The following is a 24,197-nucleotide window of genomic DNA, read 5'->3' as shown; positions in this document are numbered from 1 at the left end:
TGGATTTCACTTTCTACTTTACTTATTTCAATATTTTAATTTTTTTCAAGTATTTTATAATTAAAAGACAATAAAGATCTTTAAAAGTCGGTTAGAATTAAGTATCTAAGAATATCTCAACCATCTCTTATGAATGTCAATTAAAAATTATATAATATAAACTTTGCTAAATGAATATATACATAAAAGATCTGTTAGAAATGTATTTAAGACTTTGTTGCAGTATGGACCAGAGAATAAGGAAAGGACACAAATTTCTCCCTTTCTTTCACTTTAGTGTCTAACATAACACTGACCAATGAAACAGGGTATACTAAAGAAACCTTCAAAGATTTATGTATTTATTTATTTTTTTAGAGAGAGGGGAATGAAGGGAGAAAGCCAGGGAGAGAAACATCGAATGGTTGCCTCTCCTCTTACATCCCTCCAACTGGGGACCCTGGCCCATAGCCCAGGCATGTTCCCTGACCAGGAATCAAACCAGAGGCCTTTCATTTCACAGGTTGGTGCTCAATCCACTGAACCACAACAATCAGGGCTAAAGAAGCCTCCAAAATATCACAGGTGTCTATCACCTGAATCACCAAATGGAAAAGGACATAGGTTAAATTTTTAGTTGTGTAAGTGTAATTCTTTGTTGCACATAAACAATTAAAGCCAATGTAATTTTAAGGGTGGAATAAGTCAACATGAAATGTAGACTATTCAAAGCCCTGGCTGATGTAGCTCAGTGGATGGAGCGCGGGCTGCGAACCAGGCATTACAGGTTCAATTCCCAGTCAGGGCACATACCTGGGTTGCAGGCCACAGCCCCCAGCAACCGCACACTGATGTTTCTCTCCCTCTCTCTCTCTCTCTCTTTCTCCCTCCCTTCCCTCTCTAAAATTAAATAAATAAAATCTTAAAAAAAAAGAAATGTAGACCATTCAAGATGTCTATGAGGGCTCCAAGGATGAGCAGTCACTCAGTTTAGAAAACTGAAAAGTCCTTCATGATCCAAGGACGATGGTTAGCACATGATTCCCTGTCATGTGTAGTTTCCCTGCCCAGTCACATCTAAGTCCCACTTCTAACGTCCACCTTGTCCCAAGCCCACCACAGGGCAGATGAGGCCTTACAGTGAAAAAAGGACATCCATGAATGTATTTCCTGGTTCTCAGAATAGCTAGCATATAATAAGTTGGTTTTGGGGCCACATTAACATGGTGGCATCAATAGGTACCCAAGTCACAGTAGCTCTAACAACACAGCTGGGTCAAAATTGTTTCATTAAAATTATCTCTTCGAAACACCATGTGCCCATCCATGGTATCCAAAGTCAAACCCAAGAAATTGGCCTATGTCATTCCAAGCTGCTATAGAGCCAGGTGATGAATAATTGGCTGCAGAACACTCCTTTTGCAAGAGTCTTTGATGACTGGCTTACAACTCTGCCAGTGCATCTGTGCTGGAAGATTCAGTCCCCTTAGCAAACCTAGAATTTCCACTTACTTGGTTATGGCTGTTCTCAAGCACCATGAACATTTACAAAGGGTACAGGGGTTATTTCTCCTTAGACTCTAAGTGGTTTCAGAACAGGGGCCAGATCTACTCTTTCTTATCCATCCCCTTACCCCAGAGCTTGATATAATGCTCTGCATGTCAGAGACACTTGTTAGTGTTAAGACAGTTTCTTCTAGAAATGTCACAGAACCCTTTATCAGAATGTCATAGGAAAGGACTATGGATAGATAAACAAGTAGCACTGAGATAACATAAACCATCACCTTGTCTCACATAAGGGCCAGTCCTAATGGCAAACCATTGAGAACTTTGGCGAAGAAATAGGTTTTTTCAAATTTTATTGAGTTATAAAACTAGACTGAATCAATTTCTAAGGCTCCAATTTCTATCTTTCTGCCAGTGATTCCCAATACGTATTTTCAACCAAGATGGCTCTTTGCAGACCCTGTCTATCAGGAGGTAGTAGCTCAGAGGTTCATTACACTTCAAAAGTGTCCAAAGCTGAGCCCTGACCAGTGTGGCTCCATGGATTGGGCATCCTCTCACAAAGCAAAAGGTCACCAGCTCAATTTCCAGTCAGGGCACATGCCTGGGTTGTGTGCACAGTCCCTGGTCAGGGCATACACAATAGGACGCCAATCCATGTTTCTCTCCCTCTCTTCCCATCTCTCTAAAAAGAAATAAAATGTTTTTTTAAAGAAGTGTCCAAAACCAAGATCATTTAGCCCTTAAAATATCAGCAGCGTAAGACTTCCTGTTCACTGTTGGATCCCTAGGACCTAAAATAATGCCTAGCATTTCTGATGGGTATTCAATAAACATTTGGTGAATGACTTGATGAGAAACAAGTGAACAAGTGAAGAGCTCTTCCTAGGAGGCAGAGTCTTCCATTAATTCAAAACATGTTACAAGAAGTTTCTCCAGCATTTGACAGTTGAGACCAAATCTTATATCTCTGCCCATTATCTCATCCCTCCAGCCTCCTCTTTTATCAAATCACCCTCTCTGCTGCCTCACTGCCATCCGCTGCTAAGTGTGCTCAAAATCTATCATAAAATAAAATGTTGCTGTATTATATAAGGCTATCTATAAATGTGTTCATAGTCTCACTTCTCCAGACCCATCTCACTTTGTATTCCAAGGAATGGTTATTTTTTTCTCACTCCCCTGGAAAGCCCCCTTTTGCCCAACTATCTCCTTCTTATCCTTTACTTCCCACTGCAGGTATTATCTCCCCTAGGAAGACTATGCTGGTACCATCCTTCCTTCTCCCAGGCAATCAGACAAAGCGTTCTTCCTCCGTGCTCTCGTTACACCCCAAGTCAAGACATCCCAAACCTTTTCATGTGTTGGCACACACAGAATATGGTTAAGGGGAAATGGTTATAAGCAACTGGCCAGGTCTCCGGGGACTGCAGTCCTTGTGTAGCAACATCTGAGTACACCTGTAACCCAGGCATGGCACGCCAGTATGGCATGTCACAGTGGTTGGTGGCTCTGCTCTCAGCACGTCGTAATCACTGCATTCATCCCACTGTATTATCATGACTTGTGTTTGTCTCTCATTGTACCTCTGAATTTCTCAAGGGCAGGAACCTTGCAATCTCAATTTTCATGTTTTAAATTATCATAGTAAAATGAGCTTTTTGATGAATAGTTTTACAAATGCCATCATGTGCATGGATTCTTATAACCAGGTCCGCAATTCAGACACAGAATAGTTCCATCATATAAGGTACTAGCATACCCTGCTCCCAACCCTAGCACCCATTGATCTGTTCAGTCACTATACTTTTGTCTTTTTTGAGAATGTCATAAAAATGGAATCATATCATATGTAACCTTTTGAAACTTGCTTCGTTCACTCAGCATAATCCCTTTGACATTTATCCAAAGTGTTATGGATATCAATAGTCTGTTCTGTGTTATTGCTGAGTAGTATTTCACTGTGAAGATTTAACACTGTTTATCTATTAATCCATTAAGGATTATTTGGTCTGTTTCCAGTTTGAGGCAATTTTGAATACAGCTGCTATAAACATTGGTGAAAAGACTTTCTGTGAACATGAGTTTTCACTTCTCTAGGGTAAATACCCAGGGAGGATCATATATGGGTTTGGTGGCAAACGAGAAACTACCAACAGGTCTCCAAAGCGGCTGTAGCACTTTGCTGGTTCATTGCCCTGGCAATGCATGAGAGTCCCAGTTGTTCCCCATCATTGCGAGCACTTGGTGTTGCCAGCATTCTCATTGCCAGGATCTCTCATCTGTGCCATTCTAGTAGGCATGGTGTGGTATTTCACAGTCTCCTTGCCTTTTACCTTTGTACTCCAGCACTTAGCACCTTGGTAGCTTCTCAATAAATAGTTGTTGAACTGAAATAAACTCATCCCATATTTTTATTCCTGTTTTCAAATTCATTAATGTTTCAATTGTGCTTTCCAAATTGTGTTTAAATCCAAAGAAATTGCATGGAAGCATCAAACTCCACCCTACCTTCCCATAAACGAAGCATTCTTTCTGTTAGAAGGTTGATATAGCCATATAGCCTATAACTTCCACTCAAACGTAAACTGAACTGGAAGACTTGTGAACCTGACTGTTGTGAAAGGCTCTACAATCACTGTTACTGGTACCTAACAATAAGAATCACCATCAGCAATTAGTTGATGAATGAGCTAGGCACTATGCCAGGAGCTGTTCCTATAGCAATTCACCCCTCCAACCCCAAGAGGTAGGTATTATTCTTATTTTGCAGACGTGAGGACTGAGATCTAAAGAAGCTGACCAGTTTGCCCAAAGTCATACAGCCAATAAGTGAAGGCGTCAGGTGCACACCCAGGTCAGGCTGGTTCAGAAACCATGGTTCTACCCATCCTGTATGGCTCCTCTACTGGGCCAAGGAACCAGTCAGTTACTCTTTCCTCAACAGCAAAAAACAATCTCAAGTCACTTTAATTTTTCAAGGGTTATACAGCTTCAGGAAAGTGAACATTCTCCTCTTTACATCAGTCTAATGACAGCTCCTTCAGCTCAGCATGAGGCACATGAATGAGGGGTGTGGGACCCTCAGTCTGGGCAGCCTGCACTGTCTCTTGGAAGACAGACTAAGGACTTTAGATTTAATTCATGTGAAGCCAGCAGCATGAGTGGGACTCAGATGAACAAACTGGACCAATATCACTTGTTGCGCTATGACAATTATCCCCAGCCATTAAATCTTGAAGCAAGTTTACATGGTTCTACACTTGAGAGCACACTCTAGTGGAGACATAGGCTGAAGTTATAATAATGGTTGCTTTTTATGTTGAGTCATAAAAGTAAAATGGTATTTTACATATTAAAGAAGGAAGATGAATAATAAAGCACCTGAATCATCTAATGACTAAAGCACATCCAGGGACAACACAGAACTTCAGCCTTTAGAGACCTATTAGGCATTCACTCTAATCAAACAAGACACACCAGACTTTTTGCTGAAATGATGGCCAAGAAACTAGCAAACTGAAATTCAGTGGTTTGGCTTTAGTATTTTGATTTAAAAGACTTCCTCTCTCTTCTATTACATGCTTTCTCCCAGATCCATAAATAATATGCTACCATAAACTTGGAGCTGAATTTATTTCTTTTCATGTTGTTGACCAGGCAAGGAAAAGACACAAATCCCAGTTCCTATGTCGTTAGTGGTCACATTCCTTAGCCCAAATATTCAATCATTTCATCCTTCAAGCATGAAATCGGCAAGGGGGGGGCGGGAATCTATGCCCTAAAAATGAATAAAATTATGTCACAAGCAGTCATTTTGGGGATCATGGTTGCAAGTTCAAAAATGTCAGACTTTTGTGTTCTAGTCCCATACAATGACAACATCCATTTCTCAATTTTCCTTCCAGTGAACTGTATAACAGAAAGAGGTTTCATCTGCACTCAAGCAAACTCTCAAAACTGTTTTAAAACAAATAGTGCCACCAAGTGATTACAGTCATGGAAAATTATTGCAACCCTCAAAAATACTTGGCTCCAAGTCCCAAGCAGTAAAAGTCAAGGTAATGAATTTCATCCATTTGGAGAGCTTCTCTTAACCTGTGGCAGTTGCTCTATTCGTGGGCCTCCACATAATGTTCTTACTGCAATGCTTAAACACTCAATAATCATAGAACCCACTGAAAGAATATCATTTACACAAATTCTTAAGTGGCTTATAACGCAGCACCGATGATTAATGGGGAAGCATTAAACAGCAGAATGACTGGAAACTTTCCAATCAGCCTTCCAAAATGTGTACATTCCTAGCAAATTTCTCATTCTTGAACCTAGAAAAGCCCAAGAAGGAATTATATATTTATCTAAACCATAAGCCGCTCAGTAATGAACTAAACTTTCTACACATGTGTGGGTTTTTTCAAAAGAAAAAAAATTATTTATCAAGACCGTTGAACACAAAGAAGCAATGAAATACAAAGCAATGTGCATAACCAACATAACATTTTCTGTTTAAAAATCCAAACTTTTCATACTTAAAGATATATTTGTCACCCAGAAGAAAACATTTGTAAAAGGAAATAAACACAGCACAAATCAATTTTCCAGGCAAAAAGTGTAGTCAAAACTTTACTGTAAATGATAGTCCATCATAAATACCACATATAAGGACCAGCAGCTAAAACCAGCTTCTCTTTTCCCAAAAGTGCCTCTGGGCATTTTAGTCTTGAGGAAACAAACAACCAAAGTAGCATACGCTTTTGTAATTTTCTTTTACAAGATATTCCTGCCTCACCTTCAATGTTCTTTTTAAATATTAGAACTGCCCGAACGCACCTCAGAAGGATCTCATCGCTTCTCTAGCAAAGGCATCGTCCACGTATCATTCTGAGACGTGGCTTTCTGCCCTTGTCCAGACACATGCATCCCACTGAAAACACGAGCTAATCTCAGAAAACGTGACAAGACCCCCCCCCCCCGCTGTTTTAACTTGGGGTCTATTACTCACTGGCACGCATGTCCTTCATCCTCCAGCGCCTTGCCGAAGCCCCAGGGAATGGAGAAAGTCTGCCAAGTTTCTCCTTCAAGCTCCTCATCCATGGTAGGAAGGCAAAGCAGCCTAAGGTCGGAAAGGAAGAACGCTGTTCTTTATTCTTTGATAAGAACGACAGTATCCTAATAACTGCTAGACAAGAGCTAGAGGGGAAGGAGAGAGGAATCAATGCCGGGAGGCTAATCATATTTCATCACTCAGCTACTTGGAAACCAGATATGCTTAGACAGTCACGTGCTTTGAGAGATTTGGAGATGCAAAAGACGAGTAGCTGTGTCTTTTGTAAATTATTAACAGGGGCTTTTTTTCCCCCTAACCATGAGCAAAGAGGCGCAGGTTACTCATTTCAGGAAAAAAAAAAAAGCGAAAAAGCAATCAGGTTTGGCATGGAGCCCATAGGTTGATGAGCCGAGAAACAAGATTTCTGATATTCTATCACTGACCCCTAGGAATTAGGACAACCCAGTGTAGTTAGAACTGAAGTGACATTACACTGGGAATCAGGTGGCACCTTCTTAGGGGCTGAAGAGGCCATAACTGCAATTCCAGCATCTGCCTCTAATGAAAATGAGTATTTGCTCCTCCCCACCTAAGAACTCACTGTGGGATATTTGGCGCCGTGAGCTGGACGGAAGCCACCTGCACACAATTCTCACAGCTCTCCTGGATTCCAAAGTGCTGTTTCACTTCTCTCGTGGCTTTCTTGTTTCTCATCCAAATTGGAGATTTAACATGTCTACCTTAAAGCTGTTTGAAAGTTGCCAATTTCAATGCTACAGCCTTACCCAGAGATTTCAACTCAGTGAGAAAATGCTGGTCCGGATTACACTCATTTCCCGTGACATAGACAGGGAGCACCGGGGGCACCCTGTGTTGAGGGGTATGGAAAGACTCTTTTGCTCTCCATCACAATTTCTCACGCTGCACATTATTGACATTTCGGGCTGGATACTTTGCGGAGGGGCTACCCTGTACATTGGGGGGTGTTCGGCAGCATCCCTGGCATCCGCTCATTAGACACCAGTAGCATCTCCCTAGTGGTGACAACCAAAAATGTCTCCAGACGTTTTGGGAAAATTTCCTGGGGCTGAGAGAGCAAAGAGAACGCCAACACCAGGATTACAAGTTCATGAAGGGAACTTCCAGACAGACGCAGCACCCCAACGAGCAACAAGATGATACACCTCACACCCAAAGGCAGCGGGGCTGGCTATATATAGCCAAGTGGCCCGTGCTAACACAGGTGGCTGGTTAGCTAAGTGGCACGGGCTTGTTAAGAGCTGCATGACCCAGAGCAGCAAACAACTAAATGGGCCCAGTTAATCTGTGCAAGAATAGCCCATTCGGGTGATACGGGCCTGCCCTTCCTGGGGAAAATGGGTGGTCAGCTTGCTTCTTAAAATCAGTCAGTAAAGTACCCTTTAAGTATCATTCCACCTAACAAGACATTGCCAAATAACACCTGGGAAGGAAGAATTCCCCCCCCCCCCCAACAGTTGAAACCACTGCTCTGGACTCGTTTCTCTAGTGAAACTTGTCAAAACAGGAGAAATGTTGTTTACATTTGAGACAGGATCACGCCCCGAACCGGTGGTGGCTAAATGGTGAAAGCTGTGGGTTGCCCATAGGACTCGTACACAAGTGACCAGTTTGAGTGGTCAGATGGAGATGTATTTAAAGTGGGAAATACCAATTCTCCATGAACATGTGCCAAACTGCTCACTACCTGTGAGGGTTGATTTAAAAAAAAAGATTTTATTGATTTATTTTTACAGAGAGGTGAAGGGAGGGAGAAAAACATCAATCAGTTGCCTCTCATACACTCCCAACTGGGGGGATCCGGCCCACAACCCAGGCACGTGCCCTGACCAGGAATCTAACTGGCAACCTTTTGGTTCACAGGCCGGCACTCAATCCGCTGAGCCGCAGCAGCCAGGGACTGTGCTGGTTGATTTTGTGTCAACTTGACTGGGCCACAGGGTGCCTACATATTTGGTTAAACGTTATTTTGGTGTCCGTCTGAGGGTGCTTCTGGACGAGGTGAACGTTTGAATCAGTAGAATGGATAAAGCAGATTGCCCTCCCTAATGCGGGTGGGCCTCATCCAATCCATGGGCGGTCTGCATGGAACAACACCTGGACTAAAGGAGAATTTGCTCTCTCTGCCTGACTGGTTTTGAGCTGGGACACGGGTCTTCTGCTGCACCCTGACTTGACCTTACACCACTGGCTCCCCTGCCTCTCCTGCTTGCAGGTGGCAGAGCATAGCACTTCTTTTTTTTAAAGGATTATTTTTTTTAATTTCTTTTTTTTAATACTAAAGATTTTATTTATTTATTTTTAGAGAGGGAAGGGAGGGAGAAAGAGAGAGAGAGAGAGAGAGAGAGAGAAACATCCATGTGCAGTTGCTGGGGGCCATGGCCTGCAACCCAGGCATGTGCCCTGACTGGGAATCGAACCTGCGACACTTTGGTTCGCAGCCCGCGCTCAATCCACTGAGCTACGCCAGCCAGGAGATCATAGCACTTCTAAGCTAATTGACTCCATAATCACGTGAGTCAGTTCCTTATACTAAATCTCCATCTCTCTTCCCCCCTATACATATAAATATATATAATATATTTATATCCTATTGGTTCTGTTTTTCTGGAGAATCCTAACAACACTACTACAATGTCCAAGTCTTTAGACCCTGCTGTTTAGAATATGCTAATTTCTCCTTAGTTACATATTCTTTACTTACCTTGCTTTCTGTCATGCCCTGGCAGGTAGGGTTTGGTCTGGCAGACCATCCTGTGCTGATCTTCGACAGCAAAACAAATCAAGGCCGAGATACTGAGGACAGAGGTTCCCTGCCTTGCCGTGTCACCTGAACCCCAGCTGGGACGTCTCCTTCTGTGCCTTAGGGTTAGTGCAGAAAAAGCCTTTTCAATTAAAGAACAATACCACCGGTCTATTTAAATGCAACACTGACAAAATTAGCAGACAGTTGCAGGAGCAGGAGTGCGGCTGGGCAAGCCCACAGGTGATGGTGCACAGCTCGTTAAGAACGGCATGTCTAAGGGAGAAGTCTGGCGGCAATGAAGGTGTCTTGAGAGGAAGAGCAGCCTTCAGAGCCTGAGAATTTCCTGAGTAGGAGTGAGTGTGAATGAGCAAAAGGAACACGAGTTCCTCCTGTGGTTCGGTTTGTCAGTGTGGCTGTCTGTCCACTCCAGGGCGAATTTCTGGACATGGGTGTGGAGGGGTCAGTCTCAGAGGGGCTTCAAGGTGCCCGTGGAAAAGGATGGGCAGGGGAAGGGCTGTGCTTCTCCCAATTTCCTTTGGGATAAGAAGGAATAAAAATAACTTTTTCATAAAGCAGAATGGTCTTTTCTTTTTTAAAAAGAGATTTTATTTATTTATTTTTATAGAGAGGGGAAGGGAGAGAGAGAGAGAGAGAGAGAGAGAAACATTGATGGGCAAGAGATACAATGATCGGTTGCCTTTGGCACGCCCCCAACTAGGGACCAGGCCCACAGTCCAGGCACATGCCCTGACTGGGAATCGAACCAGCAACCTTTTGGTTCGCAGGCTGGCACTCAGCCCACTGAGCCCCATCAGCCAGGGCAGAATGGTGTTCTGAGATGGGCAAACCGTGTCCCCGTCTGTGACTTAAACTGTGGGAGGAGAAAGCTGTCCGCCTTGGGGAATGTCCGGGCCCTCAGTGGAGCCTGGATGCGGAAGGACTCTCCACTTGAGTACTAGTCCTCGGAACACGAGGTACAAGAAGGAAAACCTTGCCCTGGCTGCTGTGGCTCAGGTGGTTGAACATCCTCCCACAAAGCGGAAAGTTGCCGGTTTGATCCCAGTCAGGGTACACGCCCGGCTGATGGGCCAGGTCCCCCACTGATGGATGTTTTTCTCCCTCCCTTCCCCTCACTCTAAAAATAAAATCTGTAAGAAATAAAATCTATTTCTAGTCTATTTCCCATATTTATTCCTGGATTGGGGGCTGTGGACTTTCTTTTCTTTTCTGTTTTTTTTTTTAACTATAAAACACTCATTTCTTAATAATGTTAAAAGCTCCCAACCAGATTACTGCACTTCTTTATCCCAGCTGGATACCACAGATTTATGAAACACTTACTGAACAGACCGTTCGGTGGCAAATGGGAAAGACCTAGATCACATGTTGCTTATATGATCTCAAAGAGCTTCTTCTCTTGGACACAGAGATGATAAACATCCCAGGGCAACAGATTTGAGATTTCATTTCCTGCTTTTTTTTGTAAAATTGGATTATTTTGCCTAGTTAAAAAAACTAGAGGTACTCTCTAATTGAGTAATTTTAAAATTACTTATGAACATCATCATCGTTTTTGCCTGGCCAATAGGACAATAAGATTACCACTTTTTTAAAGATTGGGTTTTACAATTCATGCTTTTTAAAAAATATTTTTATTTATTTATTTTTAGAGAGGGAAGGGAGGGAGAGAGAGAGAGAGAGAGAGAAACATCCATGTGCGGTTGCTGGGGGCCATGGCCTGCAACCCAGGCATGTGCCCTGACTGGGAATCGAACCTGCGACACTTTGGTTTGCAGCCCGCACTCAATCCACTGAGCTACGCCAGCCAGGGCTTAAGATTACCATTTTATAGTTGAGAAAATAATTCCTCCCCCTCTAAGGAAAGTGTGAAAATTATTTACTTGTTCAGATAGAACGAGTAATTCTAGGTCTGACATTCAAGGCCTCTGCCCATTTCTTTCCCCCCTCCTTTTCCAGCCCTCCCTCACTCTGCTTTCTCACACTTTCGGCACCCATTTGGTTAAAGAATGTAATCAGATCCTCGTGATTTTCCACCTCAGACATTTGTTGTATTCTCTTCTCTCCCATTAGAACACCAATTCCCTTCTTCCTGACCAAAATCAGTCCTTCCTCCAAGACCTGATTCACAGCTGCCCTCCTGCGATGCCTTCCACTTTCTGCAAGAGACTAACTCTCCCCACCTCAGTACTCCCCACCTCAGTACTCAGTACTTCAGAAGGCCCTGGTACCTGCATAGAAGCATGTATCTCACTCTGCCTTACCTTGCAGGCAAGTGTATTCAATTTTGCTAACTCACTTATGGCTCTAGGAGGCTTTCTATAGATCCGTCAGGATTTTCTACATAGATGACCGTGTCATCTGCAAGTGGACTCAGTTTTACTTCTTCCCTTCGCCATCCCTCCCCGTGCCCCACCTGAATGTACCGGTGAGGCCCTCTAGGGCAACGCTGAACAGAAGTGGTGAGAATGGAAACCCTCCTATGGGAGTGAAAGGAACTGTAACAGGAAAAGACACCGGCGTTCGGGCTGCCTGTCACTACCAAATCCAATAAGCAATGGCAGCGATGGAATCTTTTATGGGCACTTTATTTGGATGGCCGGCGATCCGAGAAGATGGCGTGTTCATACCCTAACAAGCCATCTTCCCCTTTCTTTCCCAGCTAGATCTTTTATAAGGGGGTGGGAGAGGACAAGCAAGGTGCGGTGAGGGCTTAGAGATTCAGGGAGGACTTAGGTGAGCAAAGCTGCAGCAGTCCTGTTCTCCGCAGTTAGCTGTTACTAAGGTGGGGAGGGAGGGTCACACAAAAGGCCCGGATGCCTCCAATATGCCCCCAGGCGGTCATCTCTAGCCAGTGCCCCAGGAGGTCGGCTGCTTCCCCTCCCCACCCCCAGCCAGGATGGGCCTTATCTGTAGTTTCCGAAACAAAAGCTTAACATACACGTGACTTGCTAGACTTACAGCTTTTGACCTTAAGCTTAAATTTTCCAAGTTTTGAGTCCCCTATCAGAACGAAGTACTAAACCTGACAATCTCGGGGGTGGTCTGCATGGTGGGCCTTACAGACTCAGAGACCAGAATATCCACATAGGATGGTCTGAAATGAAAACTTCTTCACTCAGAGTTTGTCGTGGCTGATAGTCATGTGCAAGGCTGGTATCTTCCTTGACAAAGGTCAGTCTTTACCTTAACCAAGACTGTCTATTGTCTTTTTGCCTCTATGATAACAGGCCTTTGGAATGTCAGAGTAATCTCCTTTCTTCAGACCCCTAATGGTCCAATCTCCCCCCAGAGCAGGAGCCCACAGAACCCCTCGTGGTTATCTCGTTCCCACACACCACCTCCGTGTGCTGTAGATGTTCATGATTAACTATCCTGTGCCCACCAAGGTAAATGAGGTATTATTTGTCTCTCCGGTTTACTCTTTATCCAATCTCAGAGGTTTCCTTAGTTTTTTTTTTTCTCCCACCTCCCTAATCTACCACCAGTGGATTTCATGTAACCCTCCTTACGCCTCCAACTTTGATTGTGACATATAAAATAAACGGCAAAACTGCCATTTTCCCAATCTGTTGACATTTTGCTTCCCAGCAATTGCTGTCAGTTCAGTTCAAATGAACTCATCAAAATCCTCTGTGGGTTTGGACATTTCCGATCTGATGGGGAAAGCATTCTTCAGTCGTACGAGGAGTTGATAAGCTGAACTTTATCAACATTTCTAAAGTGTAGTGTTCAACAGTCTTTGATGCAGGGGAAATATTTTTGTGTTTCTGCGGGGCTGGGTGTTCTTGAACAAGTTTTGCTGACAAAACTTGAGATCCTGAGCTAAGGGGAAGACTTGGAAAGGCAATTTAGAACTGAATAGACATTGAGAACTCCGGAGAGTTTTACCTAACTCTGGTGTTTACGTTTCAAGGGCAAATGAGGAACAGGACCTTGAAAAGATTTCATTATATTCCAAAAGAGTGAGAACCAAGGACCTTTTCATCCCGCCTCAAAGTGATAGGGGTTTAAGACTTGGGAAAATTTAGCTTAAGGTAAATAGTCACAAATCTAGCAAGTCATGTGTATGTTAAGTTTTTGTTTCAGTAACTACAGATAAGGCCCATCCTGGCACCTGGGATTCAGCAGTTGACCTCCTGGGGCACTGGCTGGAGATTACCTTGTTTGGAGACGTCTGTACCAGGAAGAAGCAAGTGACTACCCTTCCCCCTTGGAGGCAACTGTTGAATTTCAAAGGCTTTCGCTGACACCTTGTTTGCCCTCCCCCAACCCCCTTATAAAAGATCTGGCCAGGAAAGAAAGAGCAAGATGGTTTGTTAGGGTATGAACCCGCCATCTTCTCGGATCGCTGGCCATCTGAATAAAACGCCTATAAAAGATTCCATCGCTGTCATTGCTTATTGGATTTGGTAGTGACAGGCAGCCCAAACACTGGTGTCTTTTCCGGTTGCAAAAGGTCCAAAAGTTTTATTCCTTCTTTTTGAGAGAAAAGGGGGGAGGCAGCCCCTTTCTCCTGTACAGAAGCACAGAAACTCCCTTTTCCTCCATGTCTCAGCTATGGATTACCTGGCCCTTCACAGCACAGGGGTTTCCATTTGGCCTTCATTGTGATGCCCCAAGGGTGAGGTCTGGAGCCAGGGGCTCAATGCAGTGATTATTATGTAAATAACCCTAACTGGGAGTCTGTCTCAGATTCAGAAAACCTCCCTGGGCACATCCAGGATATAATTAATGAAGATGAATATGAAAAACCCAACAACAAGACCCTGGGCTTTGATTTCTGCACCTTCCTGGCATGAGGCTATGAAAGAAAGGCCCTGATTTTCTGAGAAATGACAAATGCCCTCAGGTCAAAAGCCACTTCTGCCTGGCTGGTGTATCTCAGGGCCTGCAAACCAAGGGGTTGCCAGTTTGATTCCGCATCAGGGCACTTGTCTGGGTTGCAGGCCAGGTCCCCAGCGGAGGGCTCATGGGAGGCAACCACACACTGATGTTTCTCTCCCTCTCTTTTTCCTTCCCTTCCCCTCTCTCTAAAAATAAATAAAATCCTTTGTTTTAAAAAAAGCAACTTCTGTACACATTTACCTGACATGTTTCTCAGTTTTTCCTTCACATTTTTTCTTTTTCTTCCTTTTGACAAAGATTTTATTTCTCTTTTAGAGAGAGGGGAAGGGAAGGAGAAAGAGAGGGAGAGAACATCAGGGTGTGAGAGAAACATCAATTGGTTGCCTCTCACACACCCTCAACTGGGGACCTGGCCCTGACTGGGAATTGAACTGGCGACCCTTCGGTTTGCAGGCTGGCACTCAATGCACTGAGCCACACCAGTCAGGGAAGCAAATTTTGTTATCTTCCCAAAGCGAAACTTTGTCGGCGTTAACCACTAACTCCGTATCATCCCTTCTGCCAGCTCCTGGTAACCTCTATTCTACTTTTCACCTCTATGAACTTGCCATTTCTAGATTCCTCATAGAAGTGAAATCATGCAGCATTTATTTTTTTGTGTTTGGCTTATTTCACTGACCATAATGTTTTCCAAGTTGATCCATGTCGTAACACCTATGGGAATTTAATTTATTTTTTTAAAGATTTTATTTATTTTTAGAGAGGGAAGGGAGGGAGGGGAAGAGAGAGAGGGAGAGAGAGAGAGAGAGAGAGAGAGAGAGAGAGAGAGAGAGAGAGAGGGAGAGAAACATCAATGTGCGGTTGCTGGGGGTCATGGCCTGCAACCCAAGCATGTGCCCTGACTGGGAATCAAACCTGTGACACTTTGGTTCGCAGCCCGTGCTCAATCCACTGAGCTACGCCAGCCAGGGCTGGAATTTCATTTCTTTTTATAGATGAATAATAATATTCCATGTATGGATGGAATGTATCTGGTTCATCCATTCATCTTCTGGCGGACACTTGGGTTGTTTCCACCTTTTGGATATCATGACGAATGCTGCTAGGAGTTTTGGTGCACAAATATCTGTCTGAGTTCTTGTTTCAATTCTCTGGAGTACGTACCTAGGGGTGCAAATTGCTGGGTCCCGCAGTGACCGGGTGTCGAGCTGTGTGAGGAGCTGCCACACGGGTTCCCACGGCAGCTGCACCAGTTTTTATTCCCACCAGCCATGCTCAAGGGCTTCGACTCATCACATCCCGCCAACACTTGTTATTTTACGTTTTCCTCCCTTTTGTACTTTTGTTAGCCCTTCGGTAATTTTAAGCTTTCTGAAACATATTTTATCTAGAGAATTCGTCTGAAGCACTGACCTTGCCATTCTCAGAGACAGGAGACCTCCTTTTCTTTCTGTTACAAATTTCCGTGACAGAACCATACAGACTTGGTACAATGAGACAATAAGCCCCAAAGACATAGCATTGGTTCTACAGCATCAGGGGAGACTTTGATTTTTGATAGACTGCTAAGAACGAGGGAAACTTTAATTTTATATTGAAACGTATTATTTTGAATGCCTCAGTACAATTTTAGTACTTCTCCATATACAGATCTCTGCCATTCTATTGTGACGGACATACTGTTAACACAGAATGACCACATGAGCTCCAAACAAATGCAGCATCCACAGAGTAGGTGATTTTAAGTTGAAACCACTCTTTGGAGGACAACCTGCTTAGTGTTTTGTAAAAATGGTTTTCCCAGCCCTGGCCGGCGTAGCTCAGTGGATTGAGCGCGGGCTGCGAACCAAAGTGTCGCAGGTTCGATTCCCAGTCAGGGCACATGCCTGGGTTGCAGGCCATGACCCCCAGCAACCGCACGTTGATGTTTCTCTCTCTCTCTCTCTCTCTCTCTGTCTCTCTCTCTCTCTCTCTCTCTCTCTCTCTCTATCTCCCTCCCTTCCGTCTCTATAAGTAAATTAAAAAAATCTTTTTAAAAAATGGTTTTCCCTAGTAAAAATGAAAACGGACTTTAGGGAAAACTGAGGAAGTGTTGGCACTACTTTTCTGTCCCTACATGCTATTGCATATATTTCTATTTCCCTTTATTTTCTGTCAATGAGGAAGGAAATATCACATGGCTCGCTAAGGATAAAACAGATCGTTTCATCTTTGAGTTTACAGTTAGAAATAATAAACATAAAAGGAAATTTTATCCTTCCTATAGAAAGAAAAGGAAATGCTATTGAAAACATAAATTGATAATATTCTTTTAAAATTGAATGGGAAAATTTCCTCCAAACACTTTCGCTCAATCTAAATGCTCCAGTAATATTATTCAAGGTTCAGCTAGGTTGGCTCTTAAGTAAATTAGCTTTGAACACACAAGCCGCATTCCAAAACCTGTCTAGGCATGAACGATTTAAGTTGGATTGTGCCTGTAATAAATAAGGGAAGGATTAGAAAAAGTCATTGACAATTCACAAAGCAATTCCTATTTTCTATGCATCTCTAATCAGACACACCATTGCTTAAAAAGGCCCTGTGCATTTTTCAGGGGCACCATTTTCCATAAAACTCATAATGCCAGCATTTCCTATTTCTATCAGGCTTCCTTCCTTGTCATTCATTCATTCACTGTTTACTGAGAACCGGGAGTGGGCCAGGCACTGTGCTAGGCAGTGGGGCTGGGTAAGTGAATAACGTCTGGCCAAATCCAGTGACTTCAGCGTCTCCCTCCCCACACTGTTTGAGACTGCTGGTTGCAGTGTTGTTGTACCTGGTTTTTGCCTCCCTGCCTGAGCCTTTGTGGCCATTCCTTATCCACAAGCTCACACCCATCTACTATTTGGTTCCCGGCACGGCTTTTTCCCTGGGCACTGGTATTGAGGTCTGCCTCACTGCCTCCACACTCTGCATCTTGTACGCCAGTCCCCATCACCCCACTTCCCTCAGCTCTGAATTGGTCTTGCTGCAATGCCCAGTGCTCCCAGTGAGCACTGGGATTAAGAAAGACAGATAAGCCCTGGCTGGTGTAGCTCAGTGGATTGAGCGTGGGCTGCGAACCAAAGTGTTGCAGGTTCGATTCCCAGTCAGGGTACATACCTGGGTTTCAGGCCATGACCCCCAGCAACCGCACATTGATGTTTCTCTCTCTCTCTCTCTATCTCCCTCCCTTCCCTCTCTAAAACTAAATAAATAAAGTCTTTGAAAAAAAGGACAGATAAAATACAGGGGCCCCATTATAGTGGGACTTTGAATAAACAGTGAAATTTCTAGTACAAGTATATTCCACATATTTAGGATGGGACATACTGATACTAAACTATCATTTGATATTATCTGAACTCTAGATATAAGAGGCAGTCCTGTATTTTGATTTGCCAGATCTGGTAACCCTAGTCAGGGCACATAAAATACATTTCTCAATGTGTGCTTTCTTCAGCTCACATTTGGCATTAGCTGGGGATCGCTCCTTGGGATTTTGACTCCTTCGCATTTCCAGCTAAGCATATCTTGGAAGGCAGATGAAGACCTCTGGCAGGGACAGATGGGTGCTTCCAGCAAAGCCAGCGGAAATGCTCAGTATCAAGGGGATATGACCAGGTACTGCTGTGACAGCATCTGCCACAGCGATCTCTCTGGATCAGAGTTTATTTAGGAGTCAAGTGGGAGCCCCCAAATCCTGGCAAGTAATCATTGGGAAAGACTTCAAAGACAATCTAGTCCAACTCCCTTATATTTCACAGACCAGGACGTCATGACTCAGAGTTTCTCGTCCAAGGGCAAAGAGTGTTACCTACTGGCAGGTCCAAGATTCTGTTTCTCCCATTGTTAGGTTTCCATCAGTGGCGGGTGGTTTGCAAAGAATTTTCACATGCCATAGACCCTGGTCCTACTACTCCACACCCAAGGGAGAAGCAGCGATTTGAGTTTGGCCGTGAGTGGGGCGTTGGGCCAACAGCAGAGTTATCTGGGCATTAGGTAGACACAGAAGGGACCCTCTCGCTGTGAGCTGAAAACCCAGCCTCCCGGTTCAGTCTGGGAGGCAGAGTAGGATGTAAATTAGGAATCAGGTCTCTTGCATGAGACCTGATGGGTTGCCCAGTCCCAGCACCACGCCACTGCCCTTTTTCTGCTCCCCATCCTCAGGCCCACAAGGTGCCTGGCCTCCCCCAATAGGCACTGAGATCCCATATGAAGAAACTCACCCGGGAGAATATGGAGCTTCTCCGGGCTGTGCCAGGCTGGGCTCCCCTCTCCACTCTCCCACTTCAGTCTTTTCCCAGAGGGGCCCCACGCAAACCTTAGAGGCAGACAGAGTCCTTGCTCTGATTCCCTTCCAAATTTGGGGTGAAAACCAACTGGGATTGTGTATGAAAGCTCTAAATGTCTACATACTTGTAATCTATAAAAGAAAACATATAACCCAGATATTACAAACTGCCACACAGTAGGTGCAAACTGCCACACAGTAGGTGCTCTTAATGAGTGAGGGCACAGTCCCTGCAGTGCAACTTTTTGCTTATTATTGAACAGAAAAATTTAATGTATTCTACTTTTTTTGTTCAGTTTGTTAGAAAGTCCTGACTACGTGATTTGATTATAATGTTCATACTCTCTGATCTGTGACATAGGAGGCAGTCAATAGTGATAGGAGTAGCTAAGGAAAAGGATGGCAACTGTGGGAAGAAATAGCCAATGCAAATTGTATGGCTCGAACAAAATTTGTACAAATCTAATGATCTTGAAAAGGTATCCATGAGGCTTTTGTTTGCTTAAGCATTTATAATGTAAACCCAAACAAGAAAACCAATCGAGATAAGTAACTGATTCTAACTTAATAAAGACCAGATTTTCTTCCCAAACCAGAATTCTTTCTCCTGCAAAATGTAGCAACTTATAATTTTCTTATCTGGCCCATAAATGCATTCACAGCGAGTCAAATTCAGCTGGGATTTTAATGTTCTATTTAACACCATTTTTCACTGCTTAACTCAATATACCACACATAAAGCATTATAGATGGTAAGTGAACCCACTTATCAGAGTTACTTTACAAGCTCTTTACGTTTATTTTAGTCGAGTCCTTGGGGAAAGCAGTGGGAAAGTACTAAATAGCTTAATGAGTCGATTGCTCTAGGCACTTAAATACCAAACCACAGAGATGAACTCACCCTGGAATGCTCCACATGGTTTCAAGATATCTGTAGTAAAACCTTTACATCCACTTAAGGAAAACGTAACTTCTCAAAATCATACATTTTCCGAGAAAACAAGGAGTGCAACCTCAAGGCTGTATCACTTGGAGTTTCTCTATGGACATAGCGTCTTGGGTTCCAGAAAATCCAGGTGTGAGCTCTGAAAAGGGTCTCGGACATCACTGAGTTCATTCAACTCACCTTATGAATGGTAAAATCAATGCCTGGAAACATTAAGTGATGTTCTCCAGGGCAGGGGTCAACACACTTTTCCCGTAAAGGGCCAGCTATACACCTACTCGGCTCTGCCACTGTAGCGTGAAAGGCAATACCTCAGCAAGGGAGCATGGCTGTGTCACAATAAAACTTCATTTACAAAACCTGGTGGGGACAGGGACTTGGCGTATGGACCAGAGTTTGTCAGATCTTGATCTAGATTGCACAGCTAAATGATGTCAGGGACAGGCCAGACCCAGCTTCCAGGACTGGCTATGTTTATTTGTCACTTAACTAATACCTGCTAAGAGTCCACTAATACTTGACATGAGGTAGGATGGTAAGGCATTCAGGTCCAGTTGACCGACTCCAAGTTCAGACTGTAATAATGTATCCAAAAAAAAATTGCCAATGGGAGATCAAATGTCTTTCTCTTTTTTAAAGACTGTATTTATTTATTTTTAGAGAGGGGAAGGGAGGGAGAAAGAGAGGGAGAGAAACATCAATGTGTGGTTGCCTCTCATGCACCCCCCTACTGGAGACCTGGCTCAAAACCCAGGCATGTGCCCTGACTGGGAATCGAACCTGTGACCCTCTGGTTTGCAGGCCAGTGCTCAATCCACTAAGTCACACCAGCCAGGGCTGGAGATCAAATTTCTGATCATGGGAATTGTCTATGGATGCAGAAACTTGATCTGCTTTAGAACTAATAGTGTAATCTACCTGCAGTTGTAGGTCTCTGTTCTCAAATGAACAGGTGGCCTGCACATTTCACGATCAGAAATGAGCAGTCAGGATTTCCAGGACCAGAATCCATACCGAACCCCTGAGTCATGAGCATTTCTTCCAAGGAGTTCTCACAGCATTTGGCTCACCCTACAAGTGCCCCATTCTTTCTAGTACAGCATCTCTGCCAAGTGACATCTTGGGGAGGATCTGGTTTCAGACACAGATGAGAAGACTGGATCCAAATGGATTGGCTCAAATGGAGCAGAGGGGCAGGAGAAACGTTGAGTCAGTCTTTGAATCTTTCCACAAAGATTTACCAGCTCGAACAACATTCTGGAGATACAGGGGTGAGCTGTAGAGACAAGATCCCATTCTAGAGGGGCTGAAAGTTGACGGGGAGCACATGAAACACATAGCAATACCTTCTGAGAAAAGAAATAAATGAAAGGAACTCATGAAATAGAGAGTGACTCACAACTGTGGGGAGAGAAGGAGGCTGTATAAAATGCAGTGATTGGAGAAGGCATCTTCAACAGGGTGTCTTTTGAGCCAAGTCCTACGTGGTAACAAAGAGCCATCCTCACAGGGATCACATTAATTAGAACCACCAGTTCGTGTGCCCTGAGGCAGGAACCTGTCTGGCGTGTTCAGCGTGATTAGACTGGAGCAGGTAGAATGGTGTGAGACGAGGTCAAAACGGAAGGCAGGGGTGGCTGCAGTCCCCGGCCACACTGCCTATGAGTCAGTGTCTACAAAGCAGGGAACATGCTCCGTGGGGCATAACCTAAGATGATCCACTGGGAGGCAGGAGAAAAATATCAGCACTTTTACTTAAAAGTGATTTTTGTCTAAAATGATAGGAAGGAAATTAAGCTTTGGTAATAGGTCATATAAAGATTGCCACTGGGGCCCTGACTGGTGTGGCTCAGTGGGTTGGGCATTGTTCCACAGTACCCAGCAAAAGGTCGCTGGTTCGATTCTGGGTTAGGGCACATGCCTGGGTTGTGGGTTCAGTCCTCGGCTGGGGTGCGTAGGGGAGGCAGCCAATTGACGTTTCTCTCCCTTTCTCCCTCCCTTCCCGTCTCTCTAAAAATAGATAAATAAAATCTTTTTTAGAAATGTATAAAGATTGCCACTGTTGCTCTCTTTCCGTCAGGACATCTGAAGGTCCTGAACTAGGTATGTTACCGGAAATTTCTTGAGGGAAAATAGTTGTCAAAGGGTCTGTGAAACACTTGCAACACTCTTGTTCTGTTGCAGCGGATATACGCCTTGCTAAGTGAACGTATGGTTTATATCCCCGAGCTGTGACTAAATGAACCCTCGCACAATACGTGAATGACTTTAAAAGCTCCGCGCCAAAAAACCCCAAGAATTGGAAGTAATTCAAATAATGCAAGTCCAGGAGAGAAGCAAGAAAGTAGTAGTTGATGTTTTTCTGTCTCATAGTTTGACCTCTCAAATAGCGACAAGTCCAGGGTAAAAACAATGATCTATCAGGGGTGTCCAACATTTTGGCGACTCTGGGACACACTGGAAGAAGAAGAAGCATTGTCTTGGGCCACACATTAAATACAGTGTGACATGTCATGAAAAAAATCTCATCATGGTTTAAGTAAATTTATGATTTTGTGTTGGGCTGCATTCACAGCCATCCTGGGCTGCACGTGGCCCGTGGGCCACAGGTGGGGCACCCCTGATAATGCAATACTTTCAAGTGTCTGCCTGCCACATTTCACATTGTCATTCAGTATTTAGATGTGTATATATAGACATGTACATACAGGGTGGGCAAAAGTAGGTTTATTGTTGTACTACAAATAAATAATACAATAAATAGTAATATAAGAATAAACTGTTTTGCATACCCACAGCTGTAAACCTACTTTTGCCCACCACTGTTTATCCAGATACAACAATATAGGCATATAACTGAAATGAGAGTTTCTCAAAACAGTACTTATTAGTAATATACTCCAACATTTTCTCTTCTATTTTATTAAAAATTTATGTTGGTTATTATTAATGTAATCCACTAATAGGTTGTGATATGAAGTTTGAAAGACACTGATATAATCAGTTCTAAGAAGAAATCAGCCACATGAAATAGAAATGAAGAAGACCATCTAAATATGGATTCACATCCATTATTGTTAATCAGCAGTCTCACCACTAAGGTGTATTTTCCCCCTTAGAAATTGGCTCATGGTAACATGAAGTCATCCCAAGTTGTGAGATATTTTAAAACGAAAGTCCAGGCCATGAAAACAAACCACTACCACAGTTTTCAGTAACATGAAAAACCATGAGACAACACTTAGTCCATTACTTCACAAAACTTTACCAAACTTCATGCACACTTAAAAATCTCTTTTAAGAGCTCTTGAAATATTAATTCATAGAGTAGGGTTCGTATGATTAATTCATATCATCTGAAAACATAGGTGCATGCACAGACACATGTGGTCTTACCAGTGTTTGCTAAGGTGATACATGAACAAACAGGCGTGGAGACCACCACTGGAAGGCACAGAATTTGTCTACCCCAGACCACCAGTAGCCATCAGGACCCTAGAACTGAGAGAACTGTGCTCTTCCCCCCTTGTTTCTCCTACTATTGCTTAAACTCAGTGTTCACGGTCCTTTATTACCTGAACTAGTAGCCTGGAAACTGAACTTCCGAGTGAAGTCCTTCTCCCCAAAGCAAGTGATGGATGGACATATGACATCATAAGACCAGGCCACATAGTAGTTATTCCCATGCCAAAGCTTTGCATCAATCAGTATGTTTTGATTCTACTTACTCTACAATCTGAATATCCTTTTAGAAAAATTAAATCTGTAAAGGATCTGGTGTGTCCCAATCACTGATCAATTTACCAGTTACATAATTTGTCCTGGTTAAGAGAATTATCTTTAGAGAGAGATTAAAAAAACCTGGACTAATCACGTTAGATATAGGGACCTCATAAGGATGAGTTAGATAGTCTGTGGAATGCATGTTAGCACAATGCTAGGCATAGAATGAATGCTCCGCACACTGTGGCTGTCACTGTTGCTATGGTCAGAGTTGTCTTTCCTGTGGAGATTTCGTTCTGAGTAGCACCTCTCCATATGATGTACACAACTCATGTAGATAGACTTTGGAAAAAATCAAGTCACATATTTTCACATTCCTGAATAAGAAAGCAGTACCATTCGATTATTATAATAGCAAGCAAATGAAAACAATCTGTGAATCAGATCAGCGCCGCTGTCTTGGTCACTTGGTTTCCATGGCCACTAGGTCAACTCTCAGAATGATTCCAAACACTCACCTGTATTTTTCAAAGGTGAAGATGAGATGGGAGGGTTGGGTATAGAATCTTGTGCTTTATTTTTCAGTCTCCGGGTAGAGTTCGGTCATTAAGTCACTTATTTTTTTCTCTTGGCCTGTTTTCCATCCACCTGTAAGATAAATGAGGGCTGGTTTTGACTCTCTACTTTGTACACATGTGTTACATATTTCTGAAGAACAGTACAATTCACTTGGTTTCACTCATTGCAAGAATTCTTCTCCTGGGAATGTCACAAGTGGATGTCTTCTGACTTGTCTACTTCTACCACCCTCAATTTAAATAGTGATTAGCTACATGAAACTGGTAACAATACATTATAAGGCTTCTGTCCCATTTTTTTGCACAAGACCAAACATTTACTAGAGAAAAACTCATTTTACTATAGAAGGGAGCACTGACATTTTACTAGAAACAGGAGTCAAGAATGCCAACAAAAGCAAAGGGCGATAAGGTCAATGCAAAGTGTCCATTAGACTCCCTTCGAT

The 24,197-nt window shown here is 43.4% G+C and overlaps 1 protein-coding gene across 2 annotated transcripts in view; it reads right to left on the bottom strand.

The window, feature by feature from the left end:
• FRMPD4 (FERM and PDZ domain containing 4) overlaps positions 1-23,829 on the bottom strand; it is a 646,734-nt gene extending 622,905 nt beyond the window's left edge. The window contains exons 1-2 of one of the 2 annotated variants that reach the window (XM_028523079.2): positions 23,692-23,829; positions 6,494-6,604 (exon numbers count right to left, since the gene is read on the bottom strand). In XM_028523079.2, the coding sequence (XP_028378880.1) occupies positions 6,494-6,585 (92 nt within the window). In that variant the 5' untranslated portion in view covers positions 6,586-6,604; positions 23,692-23,829. The remainder of the gene's footprint in view (positions 1-6,493; positions 6,605-23,691) is intronic. The other variant, XM_036016728.1, reaches the window with a different exon arrangement.
• Positions 23,830-24,197: the final 368 nt, after the last annotated feature.

Source organism: Phyllostomus discolor, chromosome X (genome assembly GCF_004126475.2).
Source record: "Phyllostomus discolor isolate MPI-MPIP mPhyDis1 chromosome X, mPhyDis1.pri.v3, whole genome shotgun sequence".
Classification (NCBI taxonomy): domain Eukaryota; kingdom Metazoa; phylum Chordata; class Mammalia; order Chiroptera; family Phyllostomidae; genus Phyllostomus; species Phyllostomus discolor.
This window is presented reverse-complemented; position numbering and strand designations above follow the sequence as displayed.